A 16,222-nucleotide genomic window follows, 5' to 3' on the forward strand; every position below is an offset into this window, starting at 1 on the left:
GGTAACAGATTTGTTGGCATGCATAAAAAAGCAGAAATGATGAGCTAAGTGCTGCTGTAGGTTTCAGATACTAGAAATTAATCTTTTGGGCATATATTTTTGTGCTCATCCAAGAGAAAACAAGCCATCATTAGAGGAAGCAGCCTTTCATATCAGCATGTACTATCAAGAATCATGATCACTGGGGTGAATGCCTTTATTTCCTCTTTTCAGATATTAAAATATTTTAGCCTTATGCGAATTGGAATTGCAGAATACAACATGCCAGGAAAGGAAAGCAACGTACTATTTATTACTTAAAGACCTCAAAAAAGGAGTGTCTCTCAATAGAATAAAATGACATATAGCACATTCTGAGACCATGTAATCTATTACTTAAAGGGGAACCATCAGCAGGTTAGACAAATCTAACCTGCTGATAGCCCCCTAATGGGCATAGAGAAGGAAGGTATGCCTCTTACCATCCTTCTACTGTTGTTAGCAGTGTAATCCTCGGTCCGGAGCTTCATTAGGAGCACTTCTCCTCCCCAATTGCAAGAGTCCACACACTCCTAACGATAATAAATGGAGCAGGCGGGCCGGATCAGCTCTCTGGGGGTGGGGGAGTGCTCTTAACGGTGCTCTGGACTGAGGATTACACTGCTATCAGCACGGGAATGGTGCGCAATGGGGAGGTATCAGCAGGTTAGATTCGTCTAACCTGTTGATAGTTCCCTTTTAACAAGAACACCAAAAATGGAAAACTTCCATGTTGAACGGCATACTAGACAACTATATCTTCTTTAAGGTACACATTTACAAAGAAGCACTGCAGAGCCTCACTGTTGCTTTTGTAGCACTGTAATAGCTACAACTGTTGGGTTCCTAACATGCTGATGTGGTCTGAATAGAACTATCATTTGTAGTGTTTTTGATGTTGGGATCTGTAGAAGTTTCCTAATTTTTAGATTGTGCACCTGATTTATTAAATAATTGTACAAAAAGCAAATGTCTGACAGCAAGCTTGCTACGCAAGCCTGCCGTGGACTGAAGTCTGTAGCCAGATCGTACGGCAATTGAATACGGATAGCTGCAACTGGATGCAGCCCTAAGGAGTCCAGGAAAACATCCATACAGCCATTATCTCTAATCAGAATATGACGACAGAAGAGTTCATTCCTGCAGATAATAATTGCCTCTTGGAAACAATCATAAAAAGGTACTTGTCATGACACATACCCCTCCCCAGTAAATCTATATCTAGCAAGCAAGCCGGAGTGCAGATGCGGTAATGTATGCACCGGTCCACAGGGGGGACTGCCTTTTACATAGTTCTTACATAATTCTGCTGCGAGTATGTAATCGTAATGAAAGGGACAATGAAGAGATCTGCAGTGAATTTTGCTGCAAACTCGCATTGTTAAATACTCTGCAGATACATTGTGTGTGAACCCACCCTTAGACAGAAGGGAACAATGATGAAAACAGCAACAAACAATGTCTTTTTAAATGAGTCACAAAGATGTATAGTAAGAGCCTGCTTGGGAAAAAGACATACAAAGTGTAGTGTATTAACAATTTGTATTGTACATTACATGAAGGAGGACATGGAATAGGAGATATATAGGATTTTTATTTATTTATTTAATCATTACATGGTATTATAGTAATAGTAAATACTGGTTAGTCTGTCTTGCAAGAAGATACAGGTATAATTTTCACAAGGTATGAAGTCTAAAACTGAGAAGGTAAAGACATAGTGAAAAAAATAAATTGATGGTAACTTCTATAAACCAACATTGCCACATTCTAATCACTGTAAACATGCTTCTTCTGGCTTACCTTGCCTTTATTGGAAAATTTTGGCTCATGTCTCGCAAAACCTTCAGAGCTTCATAAACAGGAGTAGAAAAAATTTTTGAGGCTGCTTGAAAGCCAAGATCTAAGGAGAGGAGAAAAAAAACAAAGCAAAAAAATGTGCAGCTGAATAATCTTGTCGAAAATTAGCAAAATTGTAGTGTTCTGTGCATCAATTAACGGATTGCTCATAGCAGCTACCATGGAGCGCATTTCACAACAATCCTGACACATCCTTTCAATTAACAGGAGACATGCAATGTATCCCATATTAAACTCACATAGGCCCCACTTGGCTTCAAAACTAAAGCATACTGTCCGGAATACATTATGCTTTTTTAATTTTACACAAGTACAACTTTGATTTCAGTAGCAAATGCATGCAGACCTATTTGATGTTGCATACATACATTGTGATTCTTGAAAGCTTGTGAAATCTATATGCGCAACAAAAAACAATTATAAGTGATCCATTCTCGAACATATCAAGATTTCTACCGTTTACTGCAATTCAACAATCACTGGTTTACAGGTTTTGTGGCAAGCTGAAGAACATTGGATATATAATTAAGAGGTTTAAACCACTTCATAAGTCCCCCCCCCACACACACACACACACCTGATGCAAAGATTTGCTTAAGTAGGCCAGCCTGTGACAGAGAGTAGCCTCCAAGATAGCTCCAGTGTATATACAGAATGCATAAAGTAATACATCCCCATCACCCACAACCTAACTCATATTAAGACTGTGGGACAACATACATACCCCCAGCCAGGGCCGCCATCAGGGCAGTATTGGCGGTACAGCTGTCAGGGGCCTGGGCCAAAACTGGAATCAGGGGGGCCCGCCCATCCAGCCTTCCTGCACAGAGGCTCCTGACAGCTGTACCGCACACTGCACCTTCCTGTCAGCCTGCTCCCTGTCTGTATACAGTAAGCGTGCTATATAGAGACAGGAAAGATGGGTGACAGGGAGATGCAAGCAGGGCCCCCTCCTCACTCCCCCGGGCCCCTCCCCCTCACTGTTTTCTCTGCGGCTTCCTGCTCTCTACGATGCCGGGACAAGAGAGGAGGAGGGGGAGGGGCCCAGAGCCAGCTGTGAGGAGAAAAGCTGAAGCTGAGACCTCATGGACCCCTGTAGCTTCCTGCTGTTCACAGTAGGTATACTGGTGTATACTTGTGCGTGTGTGTTAGGGCTGGGCGGTATACCGTGAAAATACCGATACCATCACTGGCGTCGGTTAACCGACCTCAACTTTGCCAGGACGGTATCTGCGGTATTTTCTCTATCTCACCCTCTGAGCCCTGAGCTGCACAGGTTGAAGGAGAAGGTTGCAGGGACGCACAGACAGCACATAGGAGACTGGCACTGTGTTTCTGAGCGCCCCTGCCGCCCCCTAACCCCCCCACCCGGCGTGTCAGAGCGGCCCGGCCGTCTCAGCCTGTCCCAGCACCCACCGAACCGGAACAACGCAGCGGAGCCCCCACCCGCCCGTCTCAGCGCGTGTCAGAGCGCCCCGCATCACCCGCCCGAAACAACACAGTGCCCCTGCCCGGCTCAGCCTGTTTCATCCTGCCACTCTCATCGGCCCCGCTCCTGCCACTCTCATCGACCCCGCTCCTTCCACAGCACCCGCACGACACGGCACAGCGGAGCCGCTACCCACTGTCCCAGCGCCCCCCCAAGCTGCCCCGTGTGTCAGAGCGGCACAAAAGTCACTGCCGGCACGAATGTCACGGCAGTTACTAACAGTCAGCAACGCATGTGAAAAGCAGCAACGTTTCTGACCACAACCGTGGTCTTTTCTCAAGCCAAAAAACCATGGTTGTGGTCAGAAACGTTGCTGTTTTTCACATGGTTTGTGAATAAATCTACTTGTTTTTTCATTCAATTAGTGTGCTGCTCCTTTTTGGATAGATAGATAGATAGGAGATATATAGGAGATATAGAGATATATATATATAGAGATAGGAGAGAGAGATAGAGATAGGAGGTGAATATACAGTAAGGACGAAGTGAATCTATAGATAGATAGATAGATAGATAGGAGATGGATGATAGATAGATAGGAGATGGATAGATCTGTCCATAGCTGTATGCTGTAGAGCTGTAGATACACGTCCTGTGGTGTGCACATAGCTGTATACCCGTATGTACACGTCCTGTAGTGTGTACATAGTTTGGGTTGCTGCTCATTTAGTTACTGTACTTTTTTTAACTTTATTGAAACAAAGTATCCCCAGTTTGGCATGAAAAAGTGGGTGTGGCTTGTACAAAGGGGTGTGGCTTACAAAGGGGGCATGTCATAGCTATCGTCCAATTATCGTTACCGCAGCTACATATATGATAAACTGCGATATTGATTTAGGCCAATATCGCCCAGCCCTAGTGTGTGTGTGCTTATATCTGTGTAAAGTGTGGCTGTAATGTATACAGCATGTGTTGGGTGTATGTGATGTATGTAATGTATACAGCATGTGTTGGGTGTATATGATGTATGTAATGTATACAGTATGTGTTGGGTGTATATGATGTATGTAATGTATACAGCATGTGTTGGGTGTATATGATGTATGTAATGTATACATTTGTATGTGTGTTGTGTGTGCAGGCTCGGACTGGGCCACCGGGGAGCCGGGGGTTTCCCCGGTGGGCCCCTCCCCCTTCCTGCCTGTATGTGGGCCCCTGCAGAGCAGCGTTAGGTGTGTGCTGCTGTCATCTGACTGGGCCCTGGGTGATGTTTCCCAGCCAGATGACAGCAAGTTCCAGGGCCCCCTGATACAGGCAGATCCGTGGGCAGCTCTCCTAGGGCCCTCAGTGGGCCCCTGCACGCTGGTTCTCCTCACCCTGCCATAGATGCTGTTGTCGGGATGTGCAGGAGCAGGAGGCTGCAGCTCTGTAAGGAGCTCTGGCTGCTCTTCTCCTCACCAGCCTCCTGCTCCGACTAAAGGGAAAGAAGATCTTATCAGCAGCGCCCAGGAGGTCAGATGTGGCTCCTGAAGAGTCAGGCAGAGGTCAGTCAGCTCCCCCTCCCTCCTCTGCTGTCCTGGGCTCTGAAGAGAAAAAGCACAGGTATGGTGGTAATGGGAGGTCTGACTGGAGGTGCAGGGTGACTATACTGTATGTGTGATGTGTGACTGACTCCGCAGTGTGTGTATATGGATATAATAGTGTGGGGGGGGGTGCAGTGTGTGTATATGGATATAATAGTGTGTGGGGTGCAGTGTGTGGGGGGTGCAGTGTGTGTATATGGATATAAGTGTGTGGGGTGCAGTGTGTGGGGGGTGCAGTGTGTGTATATGGATATAATAGTGTGTGGGGTGCAGTGTGTGTATATGGATATAATAGTGTGTGTGGTGCAGTGTGTGGGGGGTGCAGTGTGTGTATATGGATATAATAGTGTGTGGGGTGCAGTGTGTGTGGGGTGCAGTGTGTGTATATGGATATAATAGTGTGTGGGGTGCAGTGTGTGGGGTGCAGTGTGTGTATATGGATATAATAGTGTGTGGGGTGCAGTGTGTGTATATGGATATAATAGTGTGTGGGGTGCAGTGTGTGGGGGGTGCAGTGTGTGTATATGGATATAATAGTGTGTGGGGTGCAGTGTGTGTATATGGATATAGTGTGTGGGGTGCAGTGTGTGTGGGGTGCAGTGTGTGTATATGGATATAATAGTGTGTGGGGTGCAGTGTGTGTATATGGATATAATAGTGTGTGGGGTGCAGTGTGTGTGGGGTGCAGTGTGTGTATATGGATATAGTGTGTGGGGTGCAGTGTGTGTATATAGATATAATAGTGTGTGGGGTGCAGTGTGTGTGTATATAGATATAATAGTGTGTGGGGTGCAGTGTGTGGGGGGTGCAGTGTGTGTATATGGATATAATAGTGTGTGGGGTGCAGTGTGTGGGGGGTGCAGTGTGTGTATATGGATATAATAGTGTGTGGGGTGCAGTGTGTGTATATGGATATAATAGTGTGTGGGGTGCAGTGTGTGTGGGGTGCAGTGTGTGTATATGGATATAGTGTGTGGGGTGCAGTGTGTGTGTATATAGATATAATAGTGTGTGGGGTGCAGTGTGTGGGGGGTGCAGTGTGTGTATATGGATATAATAGTGTGTGGGGTGCAGTGTGTGGGGGGTGCAGTGTGTGTATATGGATATAATAGTGTGTGGGGTGCAGTGTGTGTGGGGTGCAGTGTGTGTGGGGTGCAGTGTGTGTATATGGATATAATAGTGTGTGGGGTGCAGTGTGTGTGGGGTGCAGTGTGTGTATATGGATATAATAGTGTGTGGGGTGCAGTGTGTGGGTGGTGCAGTGTGTGTATATGGATATAATAGTGTGTGGGGTGCAGTGTGTGTGGGGTGCAGTGTGTGTATATGGATATAATAGTGTGTGGGGTGCAGTGTGTGGGTGGTGCAGTGTGTGTATATGGATATAATAGTGTGTGGGGTGCAGTGTGTGTGGGGTGCAGTGTGTGTATATGGATATAATAGTGTGTGGGGTGCAGTGTGTGTGGGGTGCAGTGTGTGTATATGGATATAATAGTGTGTGGGGTGCAGTGTGTGTATATGGATATAGTGTGTGGGGTGCAGTGTTTGTATATAGATATAATAGTGTGTGGGGTGCAGTGTGTGTGTATATGGATATAATAGTGTGTGGGGTGCAGTGTGTGTATATGGATATAATAGTGTGTGGGGTGCAGTGTGTGTATATAGATACAGTGTGTGGGGTGCAGTGTTTGTATATAGATATAATAGTGTGTGGGGGTGCAGTGTGTATATGTGTGACGGAGTCTGCAGCGTGTGTATATAGGTATAAGGTGTGGGGGTGCAGTGTATATATATGTGTATGTGACTGAATCTGCAGCGTGTGTATATAGGTATAAGGTGTGGGGGTGCAGTGTATATATGTGTGCTTGTGTGACTGAATCTGCAGTGAGTATATAGGTATAAGGTGTGGGGGTGCAGTGTATATATGTGTATGTGACTGACTCTGCAGTGTGTATATAGGTATAAGGTGTGGGGGTGCAGTGTATATATGTGTATGTGACTGAATCTGCAGAGTGAGTATATAGGTATAAGGTGTGGGGGTGCAGTGTATATATGTGTATGTGACTGAATCTGCAGCGTGTGTATATAGGTATAAGTTGTGGGGGTGCAGTGTATATATGTGTATGTGACTGAATCTGCAGCGTGTGCATATAGGTATAAGGTGTGGGGGTGCAGTGTATATATATATATATATATATATATATATATATATGTGTATGTGACTGAATCTGCAGCGTGTGTATATAGGTATAAGGTGTGGGGGTGCAGTGTATATATGTGTATGTGACTGAATCTGCAGCGTGTGTATATAGGTATAAGGTGTGGGGGTGCAGTGTATATATGTGTATGTGACTGAATCTGCAGCGTGTGTATATAGGTATAAGGTGTGGGGGTGCAGTGTATATATGTGTATGTGACTGAATCTGCAGCGTGTGTATATAGGTATAAGGTGTGGGGGTGCAGTGTATATATGTGTATGTGACTGAATCTGCAGCGTGTGTATATAGGTATAAGGTGTGGGGGTGCAGTGTATATATGTGTATGTGACTGAATCTGCAGCGTGTGTATATAGGTATATGTTGTGGGGGTGCAGTGTATATATGTGAATGTGACTGACTGCAGTGTGTATATAGGTATAAGTTGTGGGGTGCAGTGTATATATGTGTATGTATGACTGACTGCAGTGTGTATATAGGTATAAGGTGTGGGGGTGCAGTGTATATATGTGTATGTGTGACTGACCCTGCAGGGTGTGTGTATATAGGTATAATGTGTGGGGGTGCAGTGTATATATGTGTGTATGTGACTGACCCTGCAGTGTGTATATAGGTATAAGGTGTGGGGGTGCAGTGTATATATGTGTATGTGACTGAATCTGCAGAGTGAGTATATAGGTATAAGGTGTGGGGGTGCAGTGTATATATGTGTATGTGACTGAATCTGCAGCGTGTGTATATAGGTATAAGTTGTGGGGGTGCAGTGTATATATGTGTATGTGACTGAATCTGCAGCGTGTGTATATAGGTATAAGGTGTGGGGGTGCAGTGTATATATGTGTATGTGACTGAATCTGCAGCATGTGTATATAGGTATAAGGTGTGGGGGTGCAGTGTATATATGTGTATGTGACTGAATCTGCAGTGTGTGTATATAGGTATAAGGTGTGGGGGTGCAGTGTATATATGTGTATGTGACTGAATCTGCAGCGTGTGTATATAGGTATATGTTGTGGGGGTGCAGTGTATATATGTGAATGTGACTGACTGCAGTGTGTATATAGGTATAAGTTGTGGGGTGCAGTGTATATATGTGTATGTATGACTGACTGCAGTGTGTATATAGGTATAATGTGTGGGGGTGCAGTGTATATATGTGTGTATGTGACTGACCCTGCAGTGTGTATATAGGTATAAGGTGTGGGGGTGCAGTGTATATATGTGTATGTATGACTGACTCTGCAGGGTGTGTATACAGGCATAATGTGTGTGGGGTGCAGAGGGTATATATGTGTATGTGACTGACTCTGCAGGGTGTGTATATAGGTATGTGTGTGGGTGCAGAGGGTAAATATGTGTATGTGTGACTGACTCTGCAGGGTGTGTATATAGGTATAATGTGTGTGGGTGCAGAGGGTATATATGTGTGCATGTGACTGACCCTGCAGGGTGTGTATATAGGTGTAGGGTGTGGGGGTGCAGTGTATATATGTGTATGTGTGACTGACCCTGCAGGGTGTGTATATAGGTATAGGGTGTGGGGGTGCAGTGTATATATGTGTATGTATGACTGACCCTGCAGGGTGTGTATACAGGCATAATGTGTGTGGGGTGCAGAGGGTATATATGTGTATGTGTGACTGACTCTGCAGGGTGTGTATATACAGGTACATACAGAAATGTAGTGCTGGCCTATATATATATATATACACATATATATATATATATATATATATATATATACATACAGCAATGTAGTGCTGGCCTATATATATATATATATATATATATATATATATATATATATATATATGTACATACAGCAATGTAGTGCTGGCCTATACAAGCATATATGTACCATGCAGCCTACAAACAGGATACATATATGCTTGTATAGGCCAGCACTACATTGCTGTATTGGAGTAGTACATTGGTAATAACATTGGTCTTTTTTTTTTATTTGGTCAGTAACAGTGTGACTGTATGGTCATAATATAGCAACAAGATTATATATATGTAAAATATGTGTGTGTGTGTGTAATTTTTTTTTGTTCTATCCCCTATTAGTGCGATTAGTGCTGGGGTCACTTCCATACACTCAGCCACCACAGAGCTATTCTGTGTATTCTGGTCTCCCACTCAGCATCCAGTGTACAATGCACCCAGGATCCTCCTACTACAACAGCTGCAAACACTACAACTCCCAGCATTTACTGACAGCACACAGTCCTCAGGATATGGTGGGAGTTGTAGTATATCTGAATAGAAAATCCCCTAATATCTGGTGCTGTAGATTTATTGATGGATCTTCAGTTGTTAAAGGATTCTCCTCTCTGGAACTACAACTTCCAGTATACCCTGAGAGCTTCATAAGTGTAGGGCATTCTGAGAGTTGTAGTTTGACTAGTTGTGGACACGGATCAATCAGCATAGAATTGGGTCAGCACCAATGGTTCTTCATTGGTGGGCCCCCAGGATCATTTTCCCTGGTGGGCCCCAAGTAGCCAGTCCGACACTGTGTGTGTGTGTGTATGATGGTTGTATGTTTATACACAAGGAGGAGCAAAGGAGTGTGTTATACAAAGAGTGCACATGAAAACAGGATCAGTGTTAGGCCATGCTCACACATGGTATAACACCGGCCATTCTGTGACCCAGCTGGCTCACAGAACGCCCAGTGTTACTGAAGATCATCCCGGCCAGTAGTGCAGTATTGGCCGGATGATCTTAATTTCTGGTGAATTCGAATGCGGGCGCATCAGTGTACACCCACATCCCAATTCACGGCTTCACACAATGGAGTATACGGGCAGAGCCTGCCTGTGCGGCCGCTATTCGATGAATAGTGGTCGCAGAAAATGTGACATGTCAGTTTTTTGTGCGGCCGGTTGGAACCCCGGCTGGAGTGTATACTGTGTATATACGCTCCAGCCGGGATTCCATTCATTCAAGTACAACCTATTTTCTGCATAAATCAGGGCCGTTGAATTTTCTCAGTTGCCTCTAGCAATCATTTTCCAAAGAGTCTGTGAGGAATAAAAAGTGGAATCTGATTGGTTGCTAGGGGCAACTGAGCCAGGTTAACTTTACACCAGTTTGATAAATCTCTCCCTATATATATATTTTTTAAAGGTGGTCATACATCATAAGTAACTGTCTAGATGATTGCTATCTCTCTCGCCGATCCCAAACATATGAACATTCAGCACAGCCTTAAGTAGTGCAGTGCTAAACATTTATTCACTAAATAACACACATTACAAAGTTATACAACATTGTAATGTATGCTATGTATGTGAATGCCCCCCTTCCCCGTGTTCCCCCACCAACGCTAGACTCGGAAGTGTGGTGCATCACCGAATCACTGTGGACCCCCGGCCGCCATCTTGGCTCGATCGCATAATCTTTAGGAGGCTGGCCTGACTGCTCCATCCTTCCTCCAATTATCATTCCAAGGCCGGCCTCCTGAAGATGACGTGTTCAACCCAAGATTGCGGCCGGGGGTCGACACGAGATGCGGTGAGTATAATGCACCACACTTCCGGGTCTAGTGTGGGTGGGGGGAACATGGGGAAGGGGGCCATTCACATACATAACATACATTACAATGTTGTATAACTTTGTAATGTGTGTTATTTAGTGAATAAATGTTTAGCGCCGCACTACCCCATTAGAGGGTACCTTTTACAAACTTGACGTCTTCAGGGTGGTGTGCAGATGTATATGCTCTTGGGAGATTGGGTTACCGTGTTTTTTTTTTTTTTAAATAATAGGGCTTGTGCATGGAAATCAGCTGGCATGGGACATGTCTAAAGCAACCCAATCTTCCAGTGGCATCTGCCTCTGAACACCGCTCCAGTGACCTCAATCAAATATATGCCTCAGATTTGTTTTTGTTAATGGGGGGCCCAGACACTTCAGCTGTATGGGGCCCCAAAATTCCTGATGGCTGCCCTGGCCCCAGCCACAAGTGTTTGTCACTCAAAAGTAGAAATAGTAGGTAGGTTTCACAATGTTCAAGTACAATGTACCACCAAATGAGACCTGCAACCATCAACCTCCATTGTTTCCAACTACTAAGCATTTGTGTAACTGCTTTGAAACTTTATGTGCACAAAGCCCCATTTTCCCAATGAACTCTGCAGAATAAAATGAGAAACATGCAGCCATTGTGGGGTGTGTTCTTTTGAGCTATACAGTTAACAAAAAACATAGTGGGGACATGGCATTATACTCCCAATGTATGTATACTCTTTATACGGATAAAATACCTAGTAAGAAAACTGGGAACTACATTAAAGTTTTTCCCCACAAAACAAAAGGTCACAGGCAGAACCAACATGAATGAAGTCCAACAGCTTCAATTTTATTCCGGATGATTAATAAGACTTTAGGAGAAAATGATTCCAAATGTTCAAGAACATTGTGCTAAATATCTTTCTATAAAGGTTGGGATTTAAGGATTCACATGTCCTTTACACCTGCTAATAGAAGTGCTAATGTCCAGAGAGTACAAGATTATTTCAAGGACCTAATATTCTTCGGTAAGAAGTTTGAAGGTAATTGTGCTTTACTCCAACATCTGTGGCTGTACTTCAGCTCATACAAATCAATACAACATTTACAATATCTAACAAGTAGAATTCAGATGTCTGCAAACAATGGGGCAGAGTTAAAAGAAATAAATAAAAATTTCTATTTTTTCTGTCAAAATACTGGACACCTTGGCAAAAATTAATAGGTGGTCCAATAAAAGCCAGTTTGGTCTGTAAAGAACCATTGGTATCGGTCATGCGATAGATCCAGGATGCCATTATCCTTTAAAGGCTGGATAGTGCTGAGCTGATAGCAGCGCTCACAATCACTTTGATGTTTCCTGTGGGCCAGGAAAAGAAGAGAAGCTTGTTGAGGTAGATCTAGATAGAGGCTGATTTCTGCAAAAAATTCTAAGCGCACTACTACTATTAAGATATACTGGAATTTCTGAGATCTTGTTTGGGCCTAATATACAGCATTAAAGGTTGTCTGGGGACTATTTTGGCTGGCTGACACATTCCTTGTATTGAGACCAACAGCAGTGGGAGATAATGGAATTACCGGTTAGTTTGGCTTTTAATATCTATATTTTCTTTTCCTTATATAATGAAATACTAGTATATATTAACTATGTTACCTTACTGCTCTCTAATCATTTGTATAAATACATCAAGGTAATTGGCCATGGAAGAAAAGGTATCTGGGAAGGTAACCACTGCTGCCTGTGGTCAAAACAAGTTACTGTACACTATAGAGAGTGGTTTTAGGTCAACTGGTAACCAAGCTAGAACACAAATAGGAGGAGATACTTCCCTCCTCTCTCATTCTCTTTGACTACCCCTACATGTCTGTCATGTTCAGCACTTACTTGGACTGCAAGAAAACATTTATACATTGCAGATGAAGGCCAACATGACAGCCCACAATGCCAGCAATACAAATTCCTTCTCTTAAAGTGTACTTATTGTTTCAGAAGAAGCTGCAATGTGGTTATACATTGGCACTATTTCTAGCCAATAACTTATCTATGGCCCTTTTCATCAGATTTGCATGTTTCATCTGTAATTTTCAGGTGCCCTTAAACTAATATGCCCAGCCCAAAATCTATCACGGTTCCCACTCTACTGCACATGCAAAGAAGAGAGGATCTTGTTTTTTTCATGTAAACCATATGAAGCAGCAGCATAGAGGACATAATAGAACAGTACTGAGCAGTCTTCATGAGTTGCTACCCACGGTGAGGCTAACAATTAATTCCATAATTATTATCCATTCAGTCTCCTTCTCCCAGTTTAGAAATGCTGCTTTCTGCTGAAGAAAAAAAAAACTGTTGTGAGCTTTTCTCTCCTGGGAGGGATAAACTGAGGTCAACTGAACTCACTGCGATTAATTCTCCCCTCATTACAAAGTTGCAGACAGGGACATACTTACATCAGCAGTCTCAAAAGGGAGGGGGAAGGAGGGGGAGATGAAGAAAAATCTTACACAGTTTTTTGTGTTCTCTGAAGAAAGCAGCAGCTCAAAACTTAGAGAAAAAGAACAAGTATACAATGAATTGTTAGTCTCACCATGGGCAGCAACATATGAAAAGTTATGTTTCAGCGGAATACTCCTTTAAGCTCTGGAGTGAGATTTAATGCTCAGCGTAAGCTGATGTATTCCTGCATTATGCAGTCTCTTCATTTGTTTTTGGCTCTACACTGTACAAGTAAAGAGAGGATCTTGCTTTTCCATGAAGACTGTAAGAAGCAGCAGTATAGAGAACATAATAGATCAGTACTGAGTAGTCTAAGCTGTGACCTGAGCCCTGGGGTGAAATCAAATGTAATACTCAGCTTAAGCTGATGTAGCATTTTGCAGTCTCTCCATTTGTATTAGAGTTTTATGGGTAGCATGCAGTGGCGTAGCTATCATAGAGGCAGGGTAGGCAGCTGCTATGGGGCCTGTGCAGCAGGGGGGCCCGGGGGAGAAGGTAAGAGCCACCCTGTGTCCTTCTGCTTAACCCCTTATGTACTCCAGTGTGTAAGTGACCTAGTGTTCACTTACATGCTGCAACACAAAAAAAGAGTTAACATGCAGAAGACAAAGAGATCTCTGCTTCAGTGCTCTTATAACCCCTGACCTCTGTTCTTCACCTGCTGCAATCAAGTAGGAAAACGTGCAGAGCTCCGTGCAGTGGTCAGGGGTTATCAGTGCACCAGCAGTAAAGCAGATATCTTATTGTCTTCTGAACTTTGGGTCACTTACACACTGCAGTACATAATGGGGTTAAGCTGAAGGTAGGCTGCTCCTGCACCTATGTATTTAATCACAAGGGCTTCTAATGGGCCCATATAGTTCAAACATGTGGACTGACAGAGCAAGCAGCCATTGGCCCTCTTCCATGCCAGTCACTCTTGTGGCTGCAGGCAGGATTCTGACTCTGGCCACAAGAGATTTTATTGCTTTTTGTTGTGCTTAGGGCAGGGGGGCCCTTACAGTTTTTTTGCTATGGTGCCCCATGAATCCTAGTTACGCCCCTGGTAGCATGTATCTTGATCCCTTAGTAAGCTGCTAATCTGTCTTGTAAAAATAATGTCAGCGGTGCTTCAGGGTAAGCAACTGATGAATCTCTGAGAGGGATTGAGCAGCAAGGTAGCCTGATAAAAAGGAGTAAGAGGCATTGTTCTCTGATAAAATAGATAAATCTGGAGGTACACAGTGAATAGAACTGGTTGTGCATAGTGAATGGAGCTGGAGGTACATGGTTCTGTTCATGGCGCTGCAGCAGCCTGGCACAGTCACTACACACAGAGCAGAGCTGTGTGCTTCTGGCCTCTTTCACAGTGTACATCTGGACAAAGCAGCTCTGCAAAACAGCTGATCAGCGGGCATGCGAGGTGATATCACCTCAAAGAGCAGATCTTTATAGCTTATTCTCAAAATAGGCAATCAATCACAAAGTCATAGAAAATCCTTTAATGGGAGTTAGAATAATTAAACCTGCTAATATGTCCTTATGGAGCTTGGGGTGCTGAGGTTGAAGGTAAGGAGTCTTACCTTCATCCTCAGCGCCTTTCTTGGGAGATTAGCAGTTTATTGCTTATGCTAATGAGGCGATTTGGTAACTACCTCCCCCAGTGCACTGATCCACCCTGGCCCCCACTTTTAATAAATATCATTAGAGAGGGTTTTATAAAGGGGTTTTAAATGTCTGATTTGGTTTTTGTGGCCATAAGATTTATTGTTATCAGACGCACAGCTCACTGTGTAAACAGGAGATGTGCAGCCTACAGCAATGGACGAGTGAATGTTTGTGTGCCCCGGCCACACATTTAATCGCGCCTCCAAATGATTGCCAAAAGCGCTGATCAGCGCTGGTTTGCTTCTGTAAAGGGCTGCAAATCTGTCTAGAAGGATCCCAACATGTGAGACATCAACATAAATGTAAGATGACACACGCAGCAGATTTATTCCTCTACAAGCTAATGACAGTTTAACTCACATAATGTTACAACTTTGCCTCCTGAGCATTGTCTACGGTTTTAAGAAAAGGGAAAAATGCTTGCTTTCTCTAGCACTAAAGATCACTGTTTTGTAATTGAGAAAATATGTGGTTACTATAGCAACATTAGCCTGCAATGTACTTTGGGGACACGTGCATTTTATCTTCCAAGACACTTAGGGGGATGTTTTGTATACACTAAAATTGACAATTCTAGTAGTAAGAGCCATTAAAGTCAACAGGGATTGACAAACAACATTGCCAGAAAAGCCTAATAAAGTATAATTCCCATAAAATTTCAATGACATACCTCAGGAACAGATAGCTAAAACAAAGAAAAGGTCTTGAAAGAAAGAGTCTGAGAAGTGATCTACTGTATAGGGCAAGAAACTACATGGCGCTTGGTGCTCTGCAAGATTTCATGGTGCAATGTGACTCAATGTGTTGTGCTAGTTCTCCTTCTTTGTCCGTACGTACATGTTCCATGGTGCAGGTTATAAGTCTTGTTATATATCTTTTTCTATGATGATGCACCAGGAATAACTGCATATAGTACTAGGTAGCAGTATGTAATGCATTAATATTTGTATTTTCTACTTATCTGCACCTATATTTCTATCATACAAGAGTATTCCTTTTTCTCCCTTATCAGGGATAGAGGCAGCTGGGGGTTACTGCCAAGGACAGATATGATGGCGCATCTTATTTTTGTTGTGCTATATGTTTGTATGTTTTTAAGTGTTTTTAACATTTTTTTCTGTGCTTTAATAAAATTATGGTTTTGCTTAAATCTGAGGTGTGCTGACATGTAGCGCTTTCTTTTCCTCTTTCTTTGACTAAACAACTGAACACAGCATCAAATCTGCTGTGGATCCTGTACTGTATGTGTGAACGCACCTTAAGGCTAGGTTCACACTACGTATATTTGAGGCTGTATGTTTGAGGCTGTATAGCAACCAAAACAAGGAGTGGATTGAAAACACAGAAAGGCTCTGTTCACACAATGTTGTAATTGAGTGGATGGCCGTCATTTAATGGCAAATATTTGCTGTTATTTTAAAACAACGGCTGTGGTATTGAAATAATGGAAGTTATTTAC

General features: G+C 43.4%; 1 protein-coding gene across 1 annotated transcript in view; it reads right to left on the bottom strand.

The window, feature by feature from the left end:
• Window positions 1–16,222, bottom strand: part of UGGT2 (UDP-glucose glycoprotein glucosyltransferase 2) — a 218,606-nt gene that overhangs the window by 156,915 nt on the left and 45,469 nt on the right. The window contains exon 9 of the mRNA XM_069970680.1: window positions 1,822–1,921. Within this exon, the coding sequence (XP_069826781.1) occupies window positions 1,822–1,921 (100 nt within the window). The remainder of the gene's footprint in view (window positions 1–1,821; window positions 1,922–16,222) is intronic.

This window comes from Dendropsophus ebraccatus, chromosome 5 (assembly GCF_027789765.1).
Source record: "Dendropsophus ebraccatus isolate aDenEbr1 chromosome 5, aDenEbr1.pat, whole genome shotgun sequence".
Taxonomy (NCBI): Eukaryota; Metazoa; Chordata; class Amphibia; order Anura; family Hylidae; genus Dendropsophus; species Dendropsophus ebraccatus.